General features: G+C 41.0%; 2 protein-coding genes across 6 annotated transcripts in view; one reads left to right on the forward strand and one right to left on the reverse strand.

Annotated features, from left to right (window-relative positions):
* Nucleotides 1–15,516, reverse strand: part of IARS2 (isoleucyl-tRNA synthetase 2, mitochondrial) — a 38,465-nt gene extending 22,949 nt beyond the window's left edge. Inside the window, exons 1-12 of the mRNA XM_035111368.3 lie at nucleotides 15,260–15,516; nucleotides 14,269–14,391; nucleotides 13,560–13,716; nucleotides 13,014–13,162; nucleotides 12,874–12,923; nucleotides 12,672–12,781; nucleotides 12,475–12,565; nucleotides 10,880–10,995; nucleotides 9,752–9,921; nucleotides 8,071–8,161; nucleotides 7,775–7,926; nucleotides 7,337–7,497 (exon numbers count right to left, since the gene is read on the reverse strand). Coding sequence (XP_034967259.3) covers nucleotides 7,337–7,497; nucleotides 7,775–7,926; nucleotides 8,071–8,161; nucleotides 9,752–9,921; nucleotides 10,880–10,995; nucleotides 12,475–12,565; nucleotides 12,672–12,781; nucleotides 12,874–12,923; nucleotides 13,014–13,162; nucleotides 13,560–13,716; nucleotides 14,269–14,391; nucleotides 15,260–15,466 — 1,577 coding nt within the window. The 5' untranslated portion in view covers nucleotides 15,467–15,516. The remainder of the gene's footprint in view (nucleotides 1–7,336; nucleotides 7,498–7,774; nucleotides 7,927–8,070; nucleotides 8,162–9,751; nucleotides 9,922–10,879; nucleotides 10,996–12,474; nucleotides 12,566–12,671; nucleotides 12,782–12,873; nucleotides 12,924–13,013; nucleotides 13,163–13,559; nucleotides 13,717–14,268; nucleotides 14,392–15,259) is intronic.
* Nucleotides 15,517–16,841: 1,325 nt separating this feature from the next.
* On the forward strand, nucleotides 16,842–27,044 carry BPNT1 (3'(2'), 5'-bisphosphate nucleotidase 1). Of its 5 annotated transcripts, none has more exons than XM_088666680.1 (11): nucleotides 16,842–16,929; nucleotides 17,498–17,597; nucleotides 18,744–18,968; nucleotides 19,143–19,267; nucleotides 20,380–20,484; nucleotides 20,918–21,025; nucleotides 21,722–21,770; nucleotides 22,755–22,846; nucleotides 23,076–23,273; nucleotides 24,867–24,972; nucleotides 26,240–27,044. In XM_088666680.1, the coding sequence occupies exons 4-11, from the start codon at nucleotides 19,148–19,150 to the stop codon at nucleotides 26,386–26,388; spliced, it is 927 nt and encodes a 308-aa protein (XP_088522806.1). In that variant the 5' UTR covers nucleotides 16,842–16,929; nucleotides 17,498–17,597; nucleotides 18,744–18,968; nucleotides 19,143–19,147; the 3' UTR covers nucleotides 26,389–27,044. The 5 variants fall into 5 exon arrangements, with proteins under 5 accessions (XP_088522806.1, XP_088522807.1, XP_034967255.1 ...); XM_088666681.1 differs by having other exon boundaries at nucleotides 16,842–16,925; XM_035111364.3 differs by lacking the exon at nucleotides 18,744–18,968.
* Nucleotides 27,045–27,518: the final 474 nt, after the last annotated feature.

Here is a 27,518-nt window from a genome sequence, read left to right on the forward strand (position 1 = left end):
GGTGGAGGGGATAAGAGATGATGGGGTAGCCTTCTGGTTGTTTCTTGCATTTTGATTTTGAGTGACAGACAGAGTGGAAAGGGGGTTTCTTCCCCACTTGCCTTGAAGCTTGTCTCATTACTTTTTCTTGCCCTGAAGGATGAGTTTGGTGTTTTTTAAAAAAATTACAATAATATCCTCTAGGCAACTCAAGCTGACAAGCATAGTTTCCTCACTTCCCATTATATCCTCGCAACCATAGTGTGAGGTACCTTAGGCTGAGAGATACTGACTGGCCCAAAATCACCCAGTGAACTTCAACCAATTAGTTCATGCTTTATTATTATGTAGGAATACCAGTAGTCCCAATGTTGTGTTGAGCCATACCCACTTGACAGCCATTTTGCGTCAAGCAACGCCCCCTTGTGACGGCCATTTTGTGACTGATGCCTACAACATTCCCTCAGAATTCCAAATGTGTCCCTGGGCCCCAAAAGGTTGGTGACCATTGCATTGGAACTTCCAATTCTGAGACATGAGCCACATAAAAAAGTAAAACTTTTAAAGAGACAAGCTTTATTTCAGAACACTGTGACATAAGTCAGTGGCTCATCTAGCCCATCATCCAGTTCTCAAAATGGCCTGAGGGAAGCACAAGAACACTCTGCCCACCTGTCACATGGGCATTATGGCATGTGGCTAGCAGCTGTGAATGGCCTTCTCCTCTCCATGAATTTGTCTAATCCTCTTTCAAAGCCATCCAAGTTGGTGGCCACCACTGCCTCCAGTGGGAGCGAGTTCCATAGTTTAACCATGACAAATTTAAAATGATCCATTTGTTTGAAGCTTCAGGCTTCTTACCATGGAGAGTAGCCATTTCTGTTGTCATATTTTGCCTTCAATGATCGTGAAAAGAGGCCTGTGAACCCATCTAACTTTGTATAAGATAATATCTTGATTCAACACATACTGGACTTTAGCAAAGCATATAAAAAGTGATAACAAAGCCATGTTACATTCCCTGAGAAACCCAAAGGCCAATAGCAATTGAACACACTTTGATGAGATTAGATTACTGCAAGTGAGACCTGCAACAAAATGATGCAGTGTGCAGTGTGCATTTCTATCAGGGTTCCAGCCATACCTACTTTTCAAGACAGTCCACTGCATTCCCCCAAGCTTGCAGATGATCACCCTCTTAAACATGGCTGGTGCCATTTTGGCTACAAAACAACAGGCACTCACAAAATTAGCTGTCTATAGCATGTACTTCACTCTGCAACCTGACAAGCAGTCGATAGTGAAGATGCTATGGTTAGATATAATTAATAATCTGCATGTAACAGGCTTGAAAATAGCCACTTGTCTGGGGGAAGTAAGAATTGCCTCCAGGCAACAAGGCAGGAAACCTTCACAAGGGATAAATAAACGATATCAATGATATTGACATGACAAATGATAAACATGTGTAGGTGGGCAGGTGTCATTTGTGAAAACAGAACCATTCTTCAGAATCTCAGGCTCTCTCTCTCTCTCTTTCCTTCAAGTCCTTAAGCAGTTTTGCAAACAAATTTTCAGAGTTTGCTGTTGTACAGACTAGAACCTAGCTTTAAAAGCAGTAACGTTCCTGGAAGAATTTATACTCTAAATATTCAATGAGTACTACCTGCTAATCTAAGACAGAATGTAAAATTACAGCACAAAAACATCAGGAAACTTCTTTTCTTAAGAAGTTAAAAACAGAATACGATCCTAAAGATTTCTTATTACCCAGAATGATCAGGAATTTACTGTTGTTCTCACAATTTAAAAAAGAACTACTAGCTACAGTAGTTTTTCAGAATCTCATTGGCCTAAAGAAACACAATATTTGATAGCCGTAAAACCTTTCCAAATCCTGGAATACATCTCCACTCTCGTGGTTTTTTTTTTTAAACCAAACAACAAGCTTGTGTTTCCTGTTCTCATCTGTACACTACATACCTTGAAAAAAACCCAAGGCAAAAGTTCTCTCTGCAGTGTACATTAAACACCTTCCTCAAATATCTACTTATCACCCTACGAAGGGCAAGTTTCAGTTTGAGAACCATAATTCACAATGTAAGCAAAAGAAGCCTGGCTGTAAAACTTTGCCCTGAATTCATAAGCCGTATTGGGCAGAAGTTGCATTACGTGTCATTCTCTAGGTTCCTAGCATGAAAATCCACAGGGCAATTCACGCTACCGTGACGCCAACCAATCATTTTGAACTCTGATATTGATTACACCAAATGCTTATTTAGTGGGAAATTAAGCAGCATTGAGACGTTTTTGGGGCGAGGAAAGAAACAGGCACTGGTGGTTGCTGCTCCTACCTTTTTGTACAATAGCGAGGAGTGCCAGGTAAGTTCTCCTGCACTTACCTTTTAAGCTACTCAGGTAGGACCTTATAAATTTACAGAAATCAATGCAGGCTTTGGATCAGAAATTAAGATTTAAGAGCTGCGATGTGGAAGGATTAGCTCAGCCAGGGGTGATTTAGTAATTTTCTTAATTAAATGAGGATAACCACATCCAGCTACTAGTCAAATCTAGGTGACGGGACATTTTGCTGTCAAATGCACAGATATTCAAGTAGTTAAACTTGAGTACTTGGAAAGCAGCTGATTTAGCATTTATTTTAAATCTAAGTCATTCCAACTAATCTGGATTGTCAGTGAGGAAGCTTTCCCCTTAATTGAATAAAGTATCTAGTGTACAACAAGCTGCAAATGCTTTCACAAATTTGTAATTAACTCTTTCCATTTCCGCTCAGTGTTCTCCCACTGCAAAGTTCAGGATTCTGTAAGTTTTAAATTAAATTTAGTTCCAGGGGCCACTGTTTCTTCTGTAAGTGGGAAAACGTTTAGCCTCAGTCCTTCCACTTCTTAGAGAGAAGACTGTTAATCTGTTTCGTAGTTTAAGAAACAGCTTTGCCTAGTTTTACATGGAAGTCCTTATCTAGTAATTCAATTTCAAAGCTATCTTGATCAATAACTTTCAATTATCTGTTGTGGGAAATTGAAAGCTGGTTGTATTTCTTTTAACATAAATTCATGTGCCCCTAATCTCAACATTTCTCAAAGAAGAGAAATGCTTCTCCAGAAAGGATTTTATCTGCATTCAGACACCAGTTTTTAAACTTTTCTTCTTCTTCTTTAAAGATTCTTTGACGGCTCGTGGTACCTGCTGCAGCATAACCCGGTTCTGTACTATACTTGTGGGGCACCAGGGATGTACCAGATTCCCCACACACATGGCATTGGATACAAATGTGGGACTGGGTGGGGCAAGAGATGACAAACTCTTGATTTTTCACATGCAACAGATATGTCAGAAATGGACATTTTAAAAAATTACTCTAGTAAATGTTCTATGGGCTACGCAAAACGTTTGTTCTGCTTATCTTGAGGCTCAGGGAAACATTTCCCAGACACCTATTTTAGACGAGATGCAGTAAGAACATTTACAGACCCAATGATGGACGGAAAAGAAATGCTCTAAGCAGTGCTGTCAAATGTAACAGCAACTCCATGTGGACTAGCCATATTTCCAGTGGAGGTGCTGTTACTTTTGAAGGCCACTGACCTTCACTGGATATTGCCTGAAGAACATCTCACAGCAGAACAACCAGCTACCTGCTATTTACCTCTACTGAAAACACCGTGTTCCTTTCCCAAATTTTATTTCTGTATAATAAGTGTTGGCATAATGTCTAGCTACCCACGTAAAATTACTGTGTGTTCAGCAGAAAATGTTGTGACAAAGTTTCTGTTCAAAATTGAGGTTCAGGGTAATGACCTATGATTTGACAGACGGTGCTTTCTAAGTCTGCCTGTCATTTCTGTAGGCCAATATTCTGAATACTTTCACTACTCCGGCAAGGCATGCGCAAGATCTGTATGTAAACGAACGAACACATAAAAGTATAAAATAAACATACTTTTATCTAACTTTGGTTACCTGCACTGAAGCTTAGTTCGCAGTTATGTATTACTAACTACTGTATTTAACCAAAGGGCATAGCTGCCAAGTTATCCCTTTTTAAAAGGGATTTTCCCTTATGCTGAATAGGGTTCCTCGCGAGAAAAGGGAAAACTTGGCAGCTATGCCAAAGGGAAGATTTGCTTCACATGCTTGCTCCGTAAATTGCCCTTAGTTTACACCTGCAAGTGAAAATGTACAATCTGGGCTTTTAAAAAATTGTTGGGAGTTGACAGATTTGCCCCAATTGATCAGTGTAACTAGTCAGCAATATTAGTGGCATATAAAAAAAAAATTATATCAATTACATGTTTCAATAGAGTACGCTTTTGTTGCTGCTTGTTAGACAACTGCCTAGATGACCACTTCAAAACTACAATAAGGTGTATCTTTGCTTCCAATAAAATGTTTTATTCTGCTATTTTCAAAACGTCATCCCATGTATGGCCAAGAGTGCTAAGAGTGTTTGATTAACTTTCATCCCTGGTCATACAAAAGAAGAGATTTTATGATCAAGGGTGTTTTTTTATTAAATGAACCGAATTCATAAACAGGAACTTCCTGCAGTACAGGAGGGCAAAGTACATGATTGCAAGTAGTGTACCATAAAGAGGAAGCAAATAATGTGTAGGATTATTTAGAACATGCGGTTTTCTGCGTTCATGTCTAGAGCTCGGAGCATGCTCTCTCATTCTTATCCGTGCTAACGCCATCTTATTAACCAACGATGTTGCCTATTGAATCTGAAATGTTGTACATATGAAGGGTATGTGGTTGGGCACCGAGCTCTCTTCTCCCTCTGTCTGGAGCTACAAGTGAACAGTGCTAAGTTAACAGGTTGAGTGGCTTCAGGAACACTGCTGGATTCGCCTTAACCAGAGTAAGCACACATAATGTCAAATCCAGGTAGAAGGAGCGCACAAGTATACACAATCACATAGCCCACTCCAGAAATCTTATTCCTAGTTCCAGAGTTGGAGCCAAACATGGCCCATCAACAAATCCTTTGTGACAAGAGACTATCAAGATCTCATGAACATCAATTTCAGAACTTCTAAAGCAGAGACTTTAGTCTTGTGTGGTCAAGGGTGTTTTTTTGTTGTTACTAGAATCACCAATGTGCTTTAAAAGCTCACAGAGTTAGAGAACATGCACACTATCTCTTTAACTATTAAGATCGCTGAACATTTTTATTTACGACACGTGATCACAAGCACGAACTCTTGCGTAAGAATGAAGGTGCCTTATTGCTTAGGCCAAGGTCCGCACAATCCAGCATTCTTGGCAAGAACCCCAGCAACCAGCAGATACTAAGCCGTTCACCAGAAATTAGTCTACCAGAATACTTTGGTCAACCTTCTTGCCGACCCCTGTTCTAAGAAACACACTTATCCATCTCTATCTGCTGCCGAATGTTTGCAGAGGGAGTAGAGCAGAGGACAAAGAGTAAGGTGTGGTTAAAACTGGAACACCGACAGTTTACAACAGCAAATTGGCAAGACAAAGCCATTTTTACATTTCAAAAATGAGTGGAGCCTTGACCTGCATTGATACCTAAGCACCGAAGTTCTCTGGTTGAGCCACAATATTTTGCAAACACTGTGAAATTTGAGGTGAGGGAGATTTAGGCCCAGCACTTCTCCTTCCAGTAATTAACCACTAGTTCTGTCCTTTTCCCTTTCCACCCAATCAGTTCTCTTAATCATGACGAGGTGGGGGAAACCTCTTCCCCCTGGTGCAAACTGGTATGTCCCTCCCTGCCCAGTTTGCTTCTGGGGAAGCTAAGCAGGACAGGACAGGATTGGGTTACACGAGAAGAGTTTACCAATAACACCAAGAACTCTCCTTTATTAATGAAAAATAGCAACCAGGCCTTGCAAATCAGGAACAAGAGAGGAGAAATAATAAAAGCAGACATGAAGGACAAGAGAAGGACATGGTACTTCACCTGACCGCAAACAAACATTTAGGGGAAAGAAGATGGGCTTTTGCAAATCACCACTGACATAAAAGACAGTTTCTCTGTGACACAGAGGAATTATCATTTGATGATGCAGTCTCTTCTCCTGTGAAAGGCAGAATGGAGCGCAGTATGGCAGGTAGGCAATAATACCTGTGGCTCAATGATGTAGTTCCTCTAGCTCCCGAGAGGTCTCCTGATACCCAAGATAGTGGGATACTGGGACAGACTTTACTCTTTAGCCACTGTGCAACCCCAGACTGCATCTGCCCCCACTGTAAGAACTACAGCTGGGCGGCCTCACCAGGCCTCTGCCATGAACATGTTTGGTTTTTCTGCAGACAGACTCAACACTGTTTTGCTCTTACCTGACAGCGTCAGTCTAGTGAACTATGGCCTCTTCCTCACCTTCAGCAACCATAACGAAACCCCAGCTGCGGCTGCATGGCCAGCCACAGCAAACCACACCAGTAGGCTCTTTGCTGGTTCACAGAAAGATGCCACTTCCCAAGGGCCAGCACAAATGCAAACATAACCACCAAATGCAGTGATTCAAGACTCAGACCGCGGGCTTGTTTCTTAGTGTCTGGAGCTCCCAGGTTGAACACCCATCCATAGGCACACCCTCTTACTGTCTCCCAAATACGTAAATGCAGGCTCATTCATCCATTCATTCATGAAGGGGGAAACCCAGGGCTGTGCTTGGCTCTCAGATGAGCAGGGTTCCTAGCACCACCCCTTCACTCTTTGATGCGAGACAGCAGAGCCTATGCTCCTCGATCCCGGTGTTGCAGTGCACTGCAAGTAAGACAGGCTTCATCCTCTGTACATTACCAGCTGTTCATTACCTGCTGTCCCAGCAGGTAAAATGCCTGTGGTCTGCCTGTTTAGCACACTGTGATGGTTTGACTTAGAATAATAGAATTGTAGGTTTGGAAGGGACGCCAAGGGTAATCTAGTCCAACCCCCTGCAATGCTGGAATCTCAGCTTGCATAGATGCGTCCCATCCTGTGGCTGCTTTCATAGGGACGTGCTGCAATCTGCATGCAAACCCTTGCAGAAGACATTGCCCCATTCATTCTAGAGGGCTGCTCTGTACTCTTATCCCATCCCATGCAGATCCCAACATCAAATCAAAGAGCTGCAGTGCTCGTTTATGCCAAGCATCCATTAAACTTCCTTTGAGATATCCTGATAAAATATTGCAGGATTGGATTCCTGTGCAAAATGCCGTTTCGACAAATCATCCGCCACAGGAACCGAAACAGCAAACGCCAGAATATGGTGCGCATCGTAACGCCAATGATTATTCTATGCAAAAAAATGAAGATTGTATTTCTGACAACAAACAAACTTCCTTTTTGAAATAAAACAGAAGACCGTAAAGTACTCACCTGTTTATTAAGGATTCTCCCGTTTCCTTATGGTAAAAAACTGGAATGGGAACACCCCAACGCCGCTGCCTCGATATACACCAGTATGTTCTTTTGTCCAGCATCTCTAGCATTCTGTTCATCCCCGAGGCTGGGACAAATTTTACTTTCTTTAGTGCATCCTGTAAAATAGCCAGAAAGAGTTTGGCAAAGTTGAGACTTAAAGGAAGATGGAGGCACTATTGAGACCATGGATGGTGAGGCTGGGGTGCCCAGCTCTCATCAACCCCAGCTAGCATAGCTAATGGTCTTTCTTGCTACGCATCACTCATCAGAAAGTCACCTATAGGCATGCCGTTAAGACTGATACCTTTGGTAATTAAAATATCAGCTATGCAAAGTACGTCCCCCTCCCACATACAAGTGAGTATCCATACACCTTAGAAGTCTGCCTTGTACCTGGGCAGCAGCCTTGAGATTTGCCGTATTAATGAACCACTGCTTGCTGGCACGAATGATCACTGGTTTCTTAGTCCTCCAGTCATAAGGGTAGCTGTGTATGCATTTCTCTTCTTTTAATAAGCTCTTTGTTCCTTGAAGCATCCGAATGACTGAGGAAAGTGAACAAAATTATCACTCGGCTGAAAATTACGTGAGAATTCCAAATGCTAATGCACTTCTCTTGGCACAACAGGGCATTCATTATATTTGATAAACTCCACTTTATTTCTGAATGCAATACATTATATACAGACCAGCTTCATTTCCTTCTTCGAGGACAGCTTTCTTTTGAAGCTCAGGCCCTGCAGCCTCCGTGAAACGCCCATCTTCACCCACCAGGCAGTCCTAAGGGGGAGGCGGGAACGTTTGAGGTTATGACAAAAAAGTCGAGAAAGTTCTGCCTGATTACAGGAGCGTGAGCTCAGTACTAGAAGGAGGAAGGGGGTATCACTCTTATCCAGAGTGAGGTACATGATGCTAAACTTTCCCACCTGAAGCAGATACATTTAGCCATGTAAGAAAAGCAGGCTTCCACGATTTTAGTGAGGCCCATTAGCTCTTTTTGCTCAAAATGGTAACTACTATCTATCCATTCTGAGAGGAATAAAACATCTTACTGCTTAAAAACTAAGATTAATATTTCAAATGTAAGCTCATAGCCCCCCCCATCTCTCATGTAATTTATATTTTATACACATACAATTATATATGTTAGAGTATTACATAACTTCATGAATTCTAAGGGGATGGGATCTATCTGGAAGATACTCTCGGTTCTGGATTTTGCAGAATAACCCAAGTGAAGGAACTATAGAGCTGTGGAGAATAGCAAGGGCAGCTAAGGGGCTGTTTTTAAACATGAAGAGGGTGTTATCCAAGGAGCTGCCTACAGTCAACTTGAGATGGCAAAAGGAGACTTACATGAGGTACTCTCTAAGGAACACAAGTGTCCTAGATGAGCCAGGCACTTGGAACACCCTTCCTAGTGGTATCACCAACAGGTATTGCCTCTTGTGTGATGACACATGGCATGGACTTCTCTGCAGTGGCACCACAACAATGCAACTCTCCCCCTGTTGGAAATATGGCTGGCTCCTTCAGTATTGTCCTTCTAGCACCTTTAGAGGATGCATTTAGTCATCCAGGTATTTTGGAAGAACTGAGACAGTAAGGCTGTATATGATATTTTGTGTTTTAGTAACCAATTGTCCGCCCCCAATGTTTAAAACGTTTTCTGTTCTAGGGTATTTTTTTTTTAATGCTTTTATTTGCACACTCTGGATGCTAGGCAATCTAGATGATATAGAAGGGAATATTAATAAAATAGAGGGTTGTAAATCCATCATTATGTTTATTTGCAACTGGATGATTTTCAGGACCGAATCAAGAGCATTCTGTTCCTTTATTGCACAACTACATGTGACCTATACCTGGATGAAAACAACTATTGCTCTAACCCAATGCACAAACACATTCTGTTCCGCCTCTGACAGTATACTGAAACATAAACTTTCTTTCATACAGTGGCTCTTCCCTTCCCTCTAGTCACCCCAGCAGCTTCCCCTACCTAATTTATTTTGGTGGGCTCCCCAATTCTCTGGAATAGATTTGGACAGGTGGGGGGGGAGGCAGAGGGGAGGAGAGGATGGGAAATCATGTTGCACCAGCAAAGATTTGTTCTGCTTCAGAATGGACACATCACCTAAGTCAGCCTTCCAAATGCAGGGGCATTCTCCACAATGTTTTAGACTACAAGTCCCCGCCCTTGCCCCCCACCAGCATGACAGTTGGTAGTCTTGTGTGCCTTGATGGCACCAGAGTGGCTATAGGGTGCCATCAAGTGATTTTATAACACTTATTATGTAGATAATATTTTTGGTGCAAGAAGGGGGGGGAACCCACATGTTAAAGACAAAGCAAGCAAAACCACAGTACCATGGGTAGTTGGTGATGAGAAGCTACACTGTAATCTTCCATACCATGAGCTGGGGCTGTATGAACTAATCCTGTTCCTTTTGACATGGTCACATGGTTTGCAGGCAAAAGGGGAGACTGCTTTTCAGGAATGGTGGGGTGTGAGCACACACCACTTTCCAAATCCGTACCTGAAGAGGAAGAACACAGCAGAAGGAAATACAACAACTGACCAGTAGAAAAACTGCACACATCTATATATCTGGAGGGGGTTGGGGGATGGAGAGAGAGAGAGAGAGAAGAGGTCTGCAGTGTTTCGTTGATGAAAAAGATGGCCAAAGAAATCAGGCAGCATCTTTTCCATAGAAATATGTACTGATAATTCAGGTACTTAAAAGAAACTGCCAATAACAAGCACCATCTTAAAAAGAAGCATTGCCCTCTTCTCTCATGTAGGAGAGTGTCCTACCTCCACTCCCTGCCCTACCCACTCCAGTCATTCCCAAAGTTCTCAACTCATGAGCCACTTCCTGAAGCTTCCTGTATTTGTGGAGGCTCTCCAAACATCTTAGAACCCTGGAGCAAAGGGAACATATTGTTATACAATGAGGGAGTGCTATTGAGTGTCCTTGTGTTTTTTTTTAAAAAATCCTGTACTCAGGGTTAATGAGGGGTTTGCATACAGATGAAGATGATGGATGGTTGTGTGAGAAGCAGGGAGGGGGAGATCTCCCAGGGCGGGAGGCTAAACAAGTTAATCAACTTGTAGAGTGTTTAACCCTGAATCTCCCTGACCACTCAATTTAAAGTCTCCCCATTCTTTCTATGGGGAGCTGTTGAATTATATAGCCTAGTTCAGTCAATCCTTTTGCCTGCCAGTGAGCAACTGGATTACCAGAGATTCACCTCCTAAAAACCAACATGTGAACAGCCTGTTGAAGGGCTACCTCAAGAGTAACTACAATAATTTAATAAATAGGTTTATTGTTTCAGATTAGCTATTATTCTACAAATTATTCTAACTCAACTACAGGTAAGCTACAGGTTAATTATTCTAATTTACAGGAAAGTAAGTCAGCAACCGATCCTCTGCTATTCAGTTATAAAAATATATCCATTCCTTTATTTGAATATTAAAAAGGGGGTTACCTTTACATGTTGAAATCACGTCAAACTGCATATCCAAAGCAGCAGCTATAGATTGTACTCTTTCTGCCGCTACAATGAAATGTTCCCCAGTGTCTGCACACTTCACAATGGAATACCTATAATTTTATGACATCTTTTAATTTAGCACCATTCAAATCATAAAAAATACATGCAAGTATCGCAGAGTTCTCCCCAAAATTAGCAGAGCAGATCCTCCCCATTTTGTGACAATCTGTATTTCCCAACGGTGCCATTAAAACCATTTCTATCATGGAAATGTTAATGCCATAACAAGGCATTTTCACAGGACTCATTGCGATCAGGAACAGAAAAATCCAGTTCAACATTTCTAGACATCTGCACTGAATGAAATTACATTAGTTTCCTTATAAAGGTCTTTGAATCAGAAAACAATTGGATGCAATAACACAAGGCATCCTCCAACTTAATCTCTTTTCGATTTATGCTGCATCCTTCCATGGCTACACAACTCCTCGTCTCTAATAGTTTTAGCTAGGATTTTCCAAATATTTTTATTTAAAGCCTCCTACAGGCTGTTTTTGCTTTGTTGTGGCCATTAGACATAGCTAACACAACATTTAAGGCTTTTCCTCTTTCCTCTTTAGCAGCTCTTTGTGTGAAACTACAGGTTGATTTTAGATTCAAAACACTTGTTTTGTGAATGGAGTGGTGGAAGAGACTACTGGAAACCATGAACCCATGTCACATCTGATGCATTCACAACTATGATAACCTCCAAGGAGGCCCTTCCATGAACTGAGTAAGTCCCTTTATTCATAGAAGAGATTTGTTGTAGCTAAAGCTTAAGCCAGGCATCCCCGAACTGCGGCTCTCCAGATGTTTTGGCCTACAACTCCCATGATCCTTAGCTAACAAGACCAGTGGTCGGGGAAGATGGGAATTGTAGTCCAAAACATCTGGAGGGCCGAAGTTTGGGGATGCCTGGCTTAAGCAAATGGAAAACAGGAATGCAATGTTTTGCCAATTCCCTTCTCTTCTGTGTTCCCTGAAAATCTGCTCCAGGAGGATTTGGAGACTGACTCTTCAGAATACTGTGGGGTGTGGTTCAGGGGGCACTAGACAGGAGGAGACATCAAAATAATCCCTGATAGATCAAAAGCCCTTCAGCAAGCTGCAACATAGTATGTTTATAAGCTTTACAACATGCACCTCTTTTTTTTATAAAAAAATTGTAAAGCAGTGAGCAAATATGTTCAACAGAATAAAGGTAGACAAGAAGTGGTCTTACTGCATCACTACATTAAATGGCTAGAATACAAGAAGAAACATACATATTGGCAATAAAATGCATACAAAACACCTTTTTTTCGATCCAGAGGCGTCTGTGATATACCAGTACAGTTACCAGTCAAAATTAATGCTGCAAAATTACTATTAAAGTAGAAAATCATACATATGTACCTGAAATAAGCTCTATTGAACTAAATTCTGGGTACATGTGCATTGGATCATCCTACCTCTGTGATAAGAACAATAACAACTCTAATCCCTACTGTTAGCAACAACAGATTTTAAGCATGTGCCAGAGAAATTAAAAGCAAATGAGTACATACTCTGAATTTGGCATATAACAGACAGCTTCATTCGATGGAATAGTCCAAGGCTGTGTGGTCCAGATTATCAAATTCACAGCAGGTAATCCGTCTGCAAGGGAAAATATATTTAATAAGCATTATTTCAAGTACATTAAAATAATATTTTTTAAAAATTGTATTAAGAGTATACATAACATAGAACATACACAACATACCTATCACAGAAGCCAGCTTAGGTGGTGGTTTCAATAAGGGAAATCTGACATAAACAGAACGACTAACATGCTGCTGGTTGTATTCAAGTTCAGCTTCAGCCAAGGCTGTACTGCATGAAAAGAAAGTGTGAATTAAATGAGGATAAAGGCCTTCCACTCTCTCACTAACTATATTTCAAGAATGAGTACGGTTACCACTTACTTTGTTGATGGAGACCAAAACACCGGCTTATAGTCCTGATAAATATAACCCTAGAAGGAAAAGAACATGGTTTAAGTAATCAAAACTGAATGGCAATCTTGACAGCATAAGCCTTACTTACCAAATAAATGTTAACTCACCTTATCAAACATTTGGTGAAAAATGCCCAGTTGTTTTGCTTCGTACTTGCTATCAAACGTATGGTAGCAGTTCTCCCAATCTGCCATTATGCCCCAGCGGATAAAGGCCTCTTTCTGTTTTTCAATTACCTTTTCTGCAAATTCTTTAGCTGAAATGTGGAGGAAAAAACCCTCATTGTTAATATGAATCTCACAGACTACCTTTTCAGCTCTCAAAATTCCTCCACAAAGGCCTAGAACCAGAAAGCAGTTCTTGCAATTTTATCTAGTGAACAACTTGCCTTCAAACAACTCCCATCATCCCTGACAACTGGTCATGCTTGCTGGGGCTAAATGAGAGTCGGAGACCAAAAGCATCAACAGGGCTACAGCTTCCCCAATCCTGCTTTAAATCATGCACCTATAATCTAAGAAGGGATCTCTCAAACATACGAGATCACACCGATTCTGCAATTCTCACAAACAAGACTTTCTATTACAACAATGACAGAAATTGCACACCCACATCACAAACCTCTTGCAGAAAGCTTGCAAGAGGCAATGTACCTTTCTGTCTGATTTCCATTGGAGAAAGATGTTCAGTTTCCTCAAGTTCTGACAATGCTCTTAACTCTATAGGTAATCCATGGCAATCCCATCCTGGCACATAGTGTACCTTATAGCCTCTCATCACGTGAAACCGATTTGTGATGTCTTTCAAAATCTAAAGGGAAACCAAAGAAAAAGAAAAGCACACATATTTCTATCTCACTCGACAAATTCTCAGGGTTCCTTCAGCATTTATCTAGATTCCGCCTGCTCTAATGTTTAACAAACCTATGAACTCAGAGATTAGATACTCTGGCAAACATTGACCGACTTCAAATTGCATTTCAATAGGGACACAATTCAACATTAATATGCCACAGAAGATCACATCAACCACTCTTTTCCATTTAATATCACACTCATTCTTGGAGCCTCAATGGAAAGGTAATTTCTATTATTGTTCCATACATTTAAGTATACATAATCAGGCACCCCCAAATTCGGCCCTCCAGATGTTTTGGACTACATTCCCCATCATCCCTGACCACTGGTCCTGTTAGCTAGGGATCATGGGAGTTGTAGGCCAAAACATCTGGAGGGCCGCAGTTTGGGGATGCCTGCATAAGATCAATACTGAAAGATACAAAACTTTTATTGACCTGCTGGTGAACTGAATGTTAAGTATTTATAAAGGCAAAGCAGATTTATTTAGGAAGATAACACTCACTTTATTCAATGCATGACCAACATGGGGATCTCCATTGGCATACGGTGGTCCATCATGAAGACAAAATTCTTGCTTCGTTTTCCTTTGTCTTTGCCATGAATACAGTTCTGAGAAGCCACATTTCTACAGAAACACATGATTAGAAATAGTATTACTTACCATATTCTAAACACAAAATGAGTGTTATTTTACAGCAGGGTCTGCATACTTCCTTCCAATGGTCTATGGCAGGCATGGCCAAACTTCACTTTCAACTTTCTTGGGCACATGAAATTACAGGTAACCACAGTTATCTTGAGTTCTTGCTTAACCCCCAAGAAAGAAGGGCATTTTCGCTGGCCAGGTTCAACTCAAATCCATCAAATCTCCTTTGGGGAAGGTTCTTGGGCATGGTGGAAAGAGAAATAATTTGCCCATGTGAAGACCACCTGGTGGAAACCCTTACACATATGGTTCTTAAATGTAAACTATATGCTGATCTCCGCCAGCAATTCCTAGACCAACTCTGCATCCCCAAATGGAAACCAGAGTTGGAGGCCATACATTTTCTATTACTGGGGAATGATCAGGAGCTCACAAAGTTAGTTGCTAAATATCTCTATTTGGTTTTCTGTCATTGAAACACATCTGATCTCCCTGGAGACCTAGAGATGTGACGATCGACTGTGCTTTGCCTCTTTTCTTTTGGCTAATGTTTTGTGCCACTGGGGAGGTGGTAATTCTGTATTGATTTGTTATGGATGATAATAAAAACTTAGTTGGTCTTTAAGGTGCTACTGAAGGAATTTTTTTATTTTGCTTCGACTCAGACCAACACGGCCACCTACCTGTAAATAAAAGGTCTGTTGATGATGACATGACATGACCTAACAAAAACTACTACGCATTTGGTTCAGCGTGGGTTTGCAACTAGGGGGGCGGATGGGTGCAATTTTTTTTTAAAAAAAGCTCCCCCTCTCTCAGCCCAGCCTCCCCCGTTTCCTTCTTCTACCTGCTGAATCTCCAACTCGGTTTCGGGCTGCAGCCGGCCGGGCAAGTGGACGGGGAAATCGCTTCGGGGCAGCAACACCGTCTCGCGGTATTTAGAGTTCGGGCTCGCTTTCTGGCCCCTACTGGGCCCCGCAGACACCGCCCTGCACGCCCAGCCCCAGGCACGCTGAGAGGACTGGCGCACCGGCGGCGCCCGCAGTGCCCACATCTTCTTAACTTTGCCCTATGGGCACTTCCGGGCCTGCTACGGCGAGCAGCGAGGGTTTAACGGGGCCCGGAAAGGGACATCTCAAACGGGTTTATTTTTAGTGTTTTCCGCGTTCTTTCGCGCGCTGCCGGGGGGGGGGGGTTGAATTGCCGAGCGCCCTCTAGAGCTCAGTCCTCCCGCTTTCCGCTTGCGTGTGTAACAGCTGGAAATCGCACAGACTGGTTTGTGGCACGTTTCAGATGCTGGAAGGGGAGAAGGAGTGCTGAAGTTTCAAAGAGACCCTGGGAAGGTCGTAAACAAGCAAGCAAGCAAGCTTCCCACAACGCTGCCTTGCTCTTTGAGAAGCCGCAGTACAACCCACAGAAAAGACACGCATGCACACACACAAGAAACCCTATTGCACTTCAATGACTGATTTATTGCCGCCGGTGTTTATTTTTGCGGGGGGGGGGGGACCTTATATCAAGGCTATATGTCATAATAAATTCAAAGGGGCTACCCATTTAAAGGAAAAGTTATAAAATAGAAAACAATCCACAATTAAAAGAAATCGCACATGCTTTTCAACTTAAAGCCCCGATCCTATGCACATTTATTTGCAAGCAATCTCAGTGGAATTCTCTAAGTCTGCCATCCACCATCCACGACTCACTTAATACTGGTACAGTACCGAACTCAGTGGGGCGTCGTTTTGACGAGTAAAACAGCCATAGATCTTTAAGTCTGGACGCTCTGCATTGACTTTAAGAAAGCTGCTTTTTACTAAAGCGTTATTATGCCGAAGCAATATAATATACTCTCTAAAATGTCGAACAGTTCAGAGGTTTGCCTTAAAACAGAAACCACATAGCTATGTATACCGGTAGTCGACGCTTCCCGTTTAAGAAGTTTATGCAATTTGCTCAATTTGCTCAAGAACCTCAGTTTGCTACGATGGGTAAATAGATAACCCAGAAGCTCCCTCTTACACACCCCAGATTACAATCCTATTCTTATTTATTTGAGAGTAAACTCCATCGAACTCAATGGAATGTACACCAGTGTATAGGACAGTGTATAGGACTAGCGAAATAAGTTTGAGTATTTTATCTACACACTACTATTCTGTATGCACAGTTAGGAAAGTTTTTTAAAAAAATATTATTTATGTGTTGCTCTTTCTCCTTAAGGACATTGAGACAGTTGCCTAGGCTGGCCCGAAATGGCATGTCTTAAAAACATTATTATTTGTTCATTTCATTTCTACATGTGAATTCTAGGGTATTTTCCTATCCACCCGACAGTCCCGCAAAGAAACGTGTATGGGAAATAGATAGAACGGGCTTTAGGACCCAGCCGGTGCTGGTAGGCGAGGCGGAGAAAGAACAGGCGGCTTAGAAGGAGGAAGTCACGGGAGGATTTAGCATTTAGGCTGGGAAGGTTGCGTTGCAAGTGTGCTTGGAAAACTGCTGTTGCAAAGGCAGGTGGGCATGCACTTTTCATATTTCCCTCACCTTCTTTAGTATGTACCACAGATAGTCATGTTTATGCCAGTATTTATTTAGCAGCTGCAGGGATTGTATGGGGCGGCGGAGAACCAACGGGAGGGATATTTGCACCCGCTAGGCATTTCCACGATTGCGAGAGAGAGAGAGAGAAGCACATTGAACTTCCAGGGAAAAACGAGGCGCAATTCGCTGGGCTATTAGAATGGGCAGTGCCTTCCGAGTCGTATGAGACAGTTGCCTAGGCTGGCTCAGAATGGCATGTCTTAAAAACATCGTTATTTGTTCATAGGAAACCACAGAAATCACCGTGAAATTTCTACTATTTCCATGCCTGTTTTTCACCGTCATGCGAATCCTACATGTGAATTCTAGATCAATTAATGTAGGATAAAAGTGTAGCTTTGTGTTAGTGCTCAGAATAGAGAAAATGCAACAGCTTTCATTAGTTCTATTACGGTCATATAAGCTAGATATATATCTGCCAGATATAGATCCTTGTGATATATCCAGAATAAGGCCTTTGTCATGTTTAATATCATTTCAGGTTTGCCTCTCACTGCCCCAGCAGAAGATTGCAGCCTTGCGCACCCTTACCTGGGAGTAAACCTCATTGAACATAATAGGACTGTGTTTTAAGTAAACAGGTAGTGTTTCAGAGTGTGTGTTTTGCACTTGCAGTGGGTGAAAGATCTGTTGAGTATGCATAAGCACTTTTAACTTAAGGCCGAGGTGGGTGGGGTTAGGATTTTGAAGGGTTGTGACCCTCTGTACCTTTCTGTTTGGCCCTTAAGCCTCTGCCCAGCCACACTTTATTTTTTCAAGTCACACCTCTCACCAGCCCTGCTTCTCCGCCCTCCTTGAGTGCTTGTCTTGGCTGGAGTATGTCATTGATTGCCTGCATGGAGGACAGAAGGGTGCATGTGTAAACTACAAAGGTAAAATTTACAGGTGTTGTTCCAGTCAAGTTTAGCCCCTGGCCCTGCCTGCTATTGGCCATTGGAAGGTTGTCCAGAAGGATTTGTGGCTCTTGGTTTGAAAAAGGTTCCTCACCTCTGTCCTGAAGGATCATGGGATTGTGGCTTATCACTTCCAGAAAGGCCCCTTTTAGCTAAACTCTGCAGCTTTTTACCTTCCAATGCAAATGTTGAAGGACACACTGTCATTTGTGGGGGTTACAGGTAGGTATCCGTGTTGGTCTGACGTAGTCGAAACAAAATAAAAAAAATTCCTTCAGTAGCACCTTAAAGACCAACTAAGTTTTTATTTTGGTATGAGCTTTCGTGTGCATGTACACTTCTAATTCAGTGTATCTGAAGAAGTGTGCAAGCACACGAAAGCTCATACCAAAATAAAAACTTAGTTGGTCTTTAAGGTGCTACTGAAGGAATTTTTTTTAATTTGTGGGTTTTTTTTCTTTTAAAAGAGGAGAGAAGACAAGTCATCTATATTTCTGAGCATGCAAACCTACAATAAATGTAAGAGAGTTAGATTGTAACATGAGTTGGGTAAGGAATTTCCCAAGGTAGAAAAGCAGTTAGTTGCATAACTGGATCAAAGGTAATGAATACCTCTGAGAATAAGTGAGGAAAGCAAACAAAGGGAGTTCGCGGAGACGTATCTTTATGTAATAATAAAACTAGTTTAAAGCTTGCACATTCTTGCCTTTTCTAATCACAATAAAATGTTCTGTGGAGTTTACATTTAGCCTTGCCTTTTCGCAACCATGACACTGCTTCACAGTGCTATGAAGGCGTTACTAAATCATTTATTTACCTGATTATTTATTTCAGGGATGGTGAACATTTCACCCTCAGTGCCGCATTTGCTTCTCAGCAAGCTTTCAGGAGCCACATGACAGTGGTGGGCAACAGGGCCAGAGGCAAAAGGGGACAGAGCAATAAATGTAAATTTCATCTTCTCGCCCATTCATTCTTCTTTATTCAACATCAAGACAACAGTGGTAGAAACGGAAAAGAATTCTGAGGGGGCACAGAAGGAGCAAAGTGTATTTCTAGGTGGGCGAGTCATGCCTCACAATATCTCTGAAAGAAAAATACAGCATATGTTGCCCACTTCTAATGCAATATTCATTTTCCCCACTGAATATTTTTGTGCCAAGCTTGTAACATGTGTTTGTTTGGGGAGATGACGGTGGCACTCACAAGATTTTTATCCTTTCTTCTGTCCAGTAAGCATGTCTTCCAGTCCAACTGTATTGATGCGTCTTGTGGCCTCGGCATATTCTGTCGCTAATAAAGCAGGAACAATTGTCAGGAAAGTCATGGCCGGAGGAGATCTGGGCATAGTCGAGAAGGTAACTGTCAGCACAATCCTATGCATGCCTCCTCAGAAATAAGTTCCAATTTAGTCCAATGGGACTTACTCCTAGGTAAGTGTGCATTGCATTAATGATCAACCCCAGTAATACATGTAGCAGAATTCTATGTGTGTTTACTCAGAAACAAGCCTCTCGGTGTTCAGTGGGACCTATTCTGAATTGCTATTTTGAGATAGGCTGTGCTAACATGGCCTATCTCAAAATGGGGGTGAATCCACCTGTCAACTTTCTCTTTCTGAATCATTTTGCTGGCTATCCCTATAGATTCTAGTATAGTATAGAGACTCTGCAGACGCCTGCTTCCCTAGGCTTCTGGGAAATTTTAAAATTCTAGGCTTTGAAAACTGCTTGACTTTGTAGGATTCCGTAGGCAATAATCTAGGATACAAGAGCTGATAAAGCCCAAACATTGACCCTTTCTTGCCAATTCCAACAAAGTGATTCAAAGAGATTCTTCACTGTGGTGTTTGTCATCTTTTTTGCGCACATATTTTCTCTCTGCAGAACAACCATAGCTCACTAGTAGAACATGTTGTACATGCAGAAGGTCCCAGGATTAACCTCACTATCTTCTGGTAGGGCTGGGAGACATCCCTGTATGAAACCATGGAGACCCACTGCCAGTTTGTCTTGATAATATTGAGCTGGATGGCCCTCTGTATAAGTCTTCTTTATGTGCTGAACATTGTGACTGGTGTTTTATTTATAATCATGTACAGGTGAATCTCGGAAAATTAGAATATTGTCGAAAAGTGCATTTATTTCAGTAAAGCAACTTATTATTTTTTATTTTCCTTAATTTTTTTTACAAATGCCTTCTTTTGGAAATTCCACAGTAATAAAACAAATAGTTACAATAATACAAAAATAAACATCGCTATTACATTTCATTAATTACATTCCATTTATAATTGACCCGCCTAACGACAATTACAATTACAACAAATAAAGGCTTGACATATCTTGCTTTGCATGTCATGCATCTATCTCACTATGGCTGCTGTATCTTCACTGTGGAACGGAAGGAAGTTAGTATTCTGTTTGGGCCACATCCTGACTGTCAACCTATTGGTTTTCCATCTGAACAGTCTGGAGCTAATGACCTGCAGACCAAGGCTGACCGGCTGGTACAGATGAGCATTTGTTCCTCTTTGGCACGGAAGTTTCCTAAGCTCACAATCATCGGTGAAGAGGTGAGGACATTAAAATCCAGCATGTGCTGTTCATGCTTGCTTGGTTTGATACTTTGTAGGGCACAACTGTGGTGTACAAAAATGTATAAAAATGCAATATAACAGCAATAGAAGTAAAACCACAATCCACTCGAAAACGAGCAGCAGCAATATTACATCAACAGCAATTGATAAAAGCATCAATTGATTAATTGATACAATTAGTAAAAAGCAAATAAAATGTCCTCAGTTTTTTCTTCCTTATTGCTGCCTCTTCATAGCTGATAATTTGTTTAAATCCCAAAGAGAGAGATTTGTCAATCCACACCCCCCCACCACTGTTTCTTTCTCGTGACCCAATATTTCTTTATGCATGGTGAACCGGCAAATACTTATGTACCTGTCTCAGTATTATTAACCTTAACTGTGCACCCCTCTCTCCTTTTTACGCCAGGATCTTCCCCCTGAAGATGTAGATGAAGAGTTACTTGAGAATGGCCAATGTGAGGAGATATTGAAGAAGACCTGCCCACAGCAGTATACTAACATTAAAGAAGAAGAGGTACTAATAACTAAAGGTTCATCTAATTATTGAATTAGATGTCTAATTATTGAATTAGATGTCACCCCAGTTATGGAACACTCTTCCCAAGGGAAGTTTGTCTGGTGTCAATTTTGTTATCCTTCCTGGGCCAGGCGATTGCGTTTTTATTCTTACAGGCAGTTGGATAGCACTGGGAGTCTGGCTTTTGATGGCTGTTTTTTGGTGTGTGTTCTTACACAGGTGGGATGGTTTGTTTTATATTGTTAGATGACTTTTCTGGGTGAGCCGTTCTAGTGTATTTGTACTGTTGTAAAATATCTTTTATTGTACAATATATTTTATATGTCGTTGATTTTGAAAATTGGTTTGGGATTTCTGACTGTGTGAAGAAAGACATGCATTTGGATAAACTAAAACTAACATTAATCCTTAACCATAAAAAGATTTCTAATTTGCAGTCTAGAGTTTGGCTGCATACGTTTGACAGCTCAACGATCACATGCCAGACCACACTTCTATGAGATGTGCGTTGACCAAGGGGAGATAAGGGAGTGGGCAAACAAACTTATTCAGCAGTGATGAGGCAATTTGTAGTTCCTCCAAGTGAAGATGCACTTCACAATTTCTTTCCTTCTTCTTTCCTGCTAGCAATGCTTTTGGTATCAGGTCTGTATCTCTGCTTGAAACTCTCCTTTGTTTTGTTTCCTTTCAAAGCTTGTTGTATGGGTCGACCCTCTAGATGGAACCAAAGAATACACAGAAGGTTTGCTTTTTATTTTTTTAAAAAAGCATTTGCATTGAGTATGTGCTTTTGTTTTAATAAGCACAATGCCAAAGTCATATTGAGTTAATGTGTGACATTTACTAGCGATAACTGGACAGGTAGAGGTCACCATTACCTGAAAAAGCTGTAGAAGATTGGTTTTGATAATAGAAATCGGACAGTGAAAACAAATCAGCTTGTTGATTTATTCATTCTTTGTTAACTGACTAAGTCTACAGTCCTATCTCCCCTTCATCTGGAAGTTAGTCCCACTGAACTCAATGTGACTTACTTCTGAGTAGACATGTATAGGATTGTACTGTCAATTGCTAGCCACATACAGGGAAGCCCTATTTCTGCCAAGCTATGTTGTGAGAATTCTTCCTTTTTAAAATGAATCTTGATTTTAGTGAATCATTATTTCACCAATGATTCATTAATGAGTGATAGCCAACACCTCTTGCTTGTCTAGAGTTGGCAGCCTTTGAGTGTAATACAATAAAATACCAGAATATAAGAAATAAAGATACAAGGTGAAGGAAACTTGCTCAAGATAAGCAGGTGCAGCAGTGTCTGGATAGGAGAGAGAGTGCCTGAGAACAATACGTTCACCATCTTGAATTTCATCATGGATGAAAGGTGGAATATAAATGTACAGTAATATAATAAATATGCATGCAGCAAGTTTCTATTATATTATCATGTTCTAGATATTCTGAAACTGTAAATCTAACTCAGGGGGTAGCCCAAATTGTGCCCTTGGGGTGTTGCTTGACTCCCACTCCCAAGAATCCCCTATAGCTTGGGCGATGGAAATGGGTAATGGGAGGTTTTCCTCTCAACACCTTGGGACCACCACCCTGAATATGCCTGATCTAACCCTAAGCTGAGAAAAAACGCTTGATATGATCCAAGATGACACAGATGACAACAGTGGAAAGTTAGAAGACTTTTTGAGCTACAACTCTTTATTCCCTCTTTCAGGACTTCTTGATCATGTGACAGTTCTTATCGGAATTGCTTATGGAGGGAAAGCAATAGCAGGAGTCATTAACCAACCATATTATAACTACGAGGTAGGAGATGCCTTGATTTGCTGAAAAGTATCAAATTGGGATGGAACTCGCATGTTAATGGAAAAAAGAGAGGCAAAATAAGAGTAATGCTATTAAATAAGTTTTCTTTTCTTCATATAACGTAAGTGCAGTACTTCTAGCAATCATCTGCGTTACTTTCTTTTTAAAACCGTAGTTTACAGCGAAAGGCATCATTGCAGTGTCTGAACTTCTTGTACCTTTTTTGCAGGCAGGTGCAGATGCAGTCCTGGGCAGGACAATCTGGGGAGTCCTAGGTTTGGGTGCCTTTGGATTTCAGCTGAAGGAGGCTCCAGCTGGGAAACATATTATCACCACCACACGGTCACACAGCAGCAAGCTGGTCAACGATTGCATTAGTGCCATGAACCCTGATCATGTGGTGAGAGTTGGCGGTGCAGGAAATAAGGTGTGGAGATAATTTCATTTCAATTTTTAGAAAGCGGGGATAATTTTTTAAAAAAAGATTAGGACAAAAAATATGATTGCTCTTCCGTGAGCTGCACTGCAGAACATCCTTTCCATGAAAGTGAGTACAGGGATTAAGGCATCAGCTGTAGTGGTAGCAATTTCTTCATGCTGCTGGCAGTGCTGCTGCTTCCCGCGACAGGGATGGGCAAGATGAGGTAGCAGTGAGGTTGAGGGATCTCCAGTTGCCACTGGCAGGCTTGTAAGTATGTATACACCTGCAGGTCTGCCACCAACCTAGAGCTCAACTGACCTTGTTGTCACTTGACTCCATCTCTCTCCCTGCCACTGTTGCTTCCCTTTCACTGCTAAACTAAACCTCTTCTCGCATTATATGATGGGATATGCAAGTGTTAGGAAGAAATGTGAATTGTTTTAGCTTCTGATGGGACTTTGAGACGGACTAATCCTTGATAGGACGGAGATAATTTAGGAAGCGGTCTTCAAAATGATCTGCCCCCTTCTAGTGCTTTTAAGGGTTTTGCACATTCAAAAAACAAGAACACCTTATGACTAAGCCATAGGTTTGTTGTTCATAGAATCATAGAGTTGGAAGAGACCACAAGGGTCATCCAGTCCAACCCCCTATGCAATGGAGTTTTGGATTTCTTGGGCAAATGAAGCAACTTCAACCGACACATCAACAATTCCCTGTGGAGGAGGGTCATTTCTCCTGAATTTCAGGTACAGTGGTGCCTCGCTAGACGAATTTAATTCGTTCCACAGGTCTTTTCTTATAACGAAAAATTCGTCTAGCGAATTCCATAGGAATGCATTGAATTTTTTTTTGCCCATAGGAACGCATTAATTGAATTTCAATGCATTCCTATGGGAAACCGCGATTCGCTAGATGAATTTTTCGTAAAACGAATTCATCTAGCGAGGCAAACTCCACTAGAAAAAACCTTTCGTTAAGCGGAAATTTCGTTAAGCAGGGCATTCGTTAAGCGAGGCACCACTGTAAATTGTTTGCCACGTAAAAATGACCATTGAAATAAAAAATGTACAGTATAGAATTTTGAATCGAAAATGTACAGAACTCTGCCTCCATAGAAGCTGGTTGCTACAGATGCATAGTGTACATAGCTAATCACCACCAACTGAAAACTGTGCCGCCCTACTCATTGTAAAGATGTTCAGGGTGTTGTGAGGAAGCATTTTTCCACATGCAGAACGTCTTCCCTTAACTATAGTAACTGTTCTATGCTAACCAGAAATGATGTTTAACAGCTTTGGAAGAAGCCGTTATTTTTGAAACGATTTCAAACTTTGGTTTAATGTATTTCCTTATTTCAAAAGTGTTAATAGAAATAGATTCTTACTTTGAATGAAATAAGAAGCTACATTTGATGGAAGACTTCTTCGTTGGTTGGTTGGTTCACACAAAGGGAGGAGTGAAGGGACTGTGTTAATGGGCCAAAGCCTTGGTCTATCTTGCCTTATTAAGTTTAATTTGATCAGCAAAACTCTCCCTGTATGTTTGCCTGTAAATGCAATTGCCTACATGGTGACTGTAACTCTTTGTTCATGACAGATCATTCAACTTGTGGAAGGCAAGGCATCTGCTTATGTATTTGCCAGCCCTGGTTGCAAGAAGTGGGATACATGTGCACCAGAAGCTATTTTGCACGCAGTAGGAGGTGAGTCAATAGATACACTGGAATAAATTAAACGAAAAGGTTTTCAGATGCTGCTCTACATTTTGTAATACTGTCTATATGATAACACTATGTGTGTCTGTGTACACATGTATATTAGACAATAACCTAAAACTGCCTTTCTCTTTTGGGTTGTTTTATCATTCAATTTTTATATGCGGTAGTATTAAAATTATGATTTCATTTACACTCACATTCTCAAGTGCAAATAAACAAGCAAGCAAGGATACAAAACCACTTGAACTCACTATTGCAGTCATTCCAGTTATTTCAACAGATAGTTGAAACATTTGATCAGACCAGTTGCACGTACAGGAAGACCTATGTGCTAAATCAGGCATCCCCAAACTTCGGCCCTCCAGATGTTTGGACTACAATTCCCATCATCCCTGACCACTGGTCCTGTTAGCTAGGGATCATGGGAGTTATAGGCCAAAACATCTGGAGGGCCGCAGTTTGGGGATGCCTGTGCTAAATTCTTTTCTGTGGCTGCTGAGTTTCCTTGACATAGCAACTATATTGCTGAGTTATAGGCCAGTTATACGGTATTTTGTGGTTAGGTTTTTTCTAGTTTTTGTTACTGGCATAATCGTGACTATGAATATTTTAATGTTTTTCAGTATCTATAATATTTGGAGTGTATGCTTGTGAGCTACTTTGTCTAGATTTCTCTTAAAGAGTTGATGATAAATCAATTAAATAAATGAATTATCCATTATGCTAAAACGGGATTATGTCCCGTGTTTCTCCGAAAATAAGCCATACCCAGAAAATAAGCCATAGTGATAGGCAGTTTAACCTTGTAGGTTAAACTGTACCATACTTAATAAAAAAATAAGACATCCCCTGAAAATAAGCCACCGTGTTTTTTTTAAGGAAAAATAAATATAAGACGGTGTCTTATTTTTGGAGAAACATGGTAATGGATGGAAATAAATTTAGATAACCAAGATATGGAAAAGGAGAGTTCAGTTCCTTTACCAAATAACCTTGGAAGAGCCATACCTTAGTGGTAGAAGATCTGCTTTTTATGCAGAACATCCAAAGTTAAATCCCTGGCACTTCCAGGTATGGCTGGGAGAGACTTCTGTCTAAATCTAAAACCATGGAGAGCTGCTGCCAGTCAAAGTAGACAATACTGAGTTAGATTGACCAATGGTCAACTTACTGTGTTGCTACAATCCCCTTCCTTTGTAGAAACAGAGCTGCTGTGTTTAAAGTCTAACCTCTTCTTTTCTTTTTCTTTTAGGCAAGCTCACTGATATTCATGGGAATTTCTTTTGTTATAACAAAGACGTCAAGCATATGAATTCAGGAGGTGTGCTTGCTGCTTTGAAAAACCATGACTATTATGCCAGTCGAGTTCCTGAGACGGTTAAACAAGCTCTTGTGCCTTAAAATATAAAGCATGGTGCATTCCACTTGGTTGGGAAGGAGCTTCGGCTATTATATTAAACTTAGCTGGAATTGGTAATGGCTTATGGAATTGATCAAAGTTTCATTCTGCCACAGTGTTTAGTAATTTCCTCTCCCTGCCACCCACAGGTTACAACGGGCATTAAATTTGGTTTTCAGTTGGAACAGTAGGTTACTTCAGTTAGCATAGTTCTAAAATGTTATATTGCCCCATTACTGTGTTTATTGTTATTCATCTATACACATTCCTGTGGAATAATCAAATCTTTACACAATCACATTTCCTTGATACCTTTAGAGCAAAAAAAAAAACCTATAAATGAAGTACCATTATGTTTAATGGTGTAAAATAAATCACCTCTGTTTATAAACCCTGTTCACACATGAATCACTCAAGGGGGGGGGGTCTCATGTGATGACTTGGGAGCAGGGCTACACTGCTTGCCTACTGTTTATGGTAGGCTTCTTGAGTTCAAACGTCCATGCCAAGCTTGACCACATGTATGATGCCCCCTTTGTGCAATTCATGCATGAAGAGGCTATAGACAAATTTATTTCAGCTTTTATACACTGAAAGCACAATGTGTCTTGAGTGGATTAAAATGTCAGTGAAAATTAAATATTTACCATTTCTTAAACGTGTCTTATGGTCTGTTTAGGATTAACAGTGGACTCAGAAATGAGACATGATGCCCCTTTGATGCTCCCTCTTCTCCTCTCCCCATTCCTCATTGCACACACAGCTTGACTCTTTCTGATGTGTGAAATCAGTTTTTCATTATGTCTGAATCTGGAAACCGGTTTGTCTTCTTATTTTGTAGGAAGCCCTTATTCATCATTTTCTGGTTTGCATATCATGGAATATAGGTTTAACAAACCAGGAAGTATTTTTATTTCATTAAAAGCAGCCTAGGGGAAATTGGGAAACAATTTGGATCAAGACTGCAGCACAGGAAGAGAGGGAGCTTAATCCACCAAAATTTCCCTTCTCATGTAAAATAATTGATAGCCCCTCTGTACAAAGGAATCTGGATCACAACTGATGTGTTTAGCTTGTGTTACAACTCCAGGCAGAATTCTCACTGCAACACCTCAAAAGTTGGAAATCACAC

This window comes from Zootoca vivipara, chromosome 3 (assembly GCF_965207765.1).
Source record: "Zootoca vivipara chromosome 3, rZooViv2.hap1.1, whole genome shotgun sequence".
Lineage (NCBI taxonomy): Eukaryota > Metazoa > Chordata > Lepidosauria > Squamata > Lacertidae > Zootoca > Zootoca vivipara.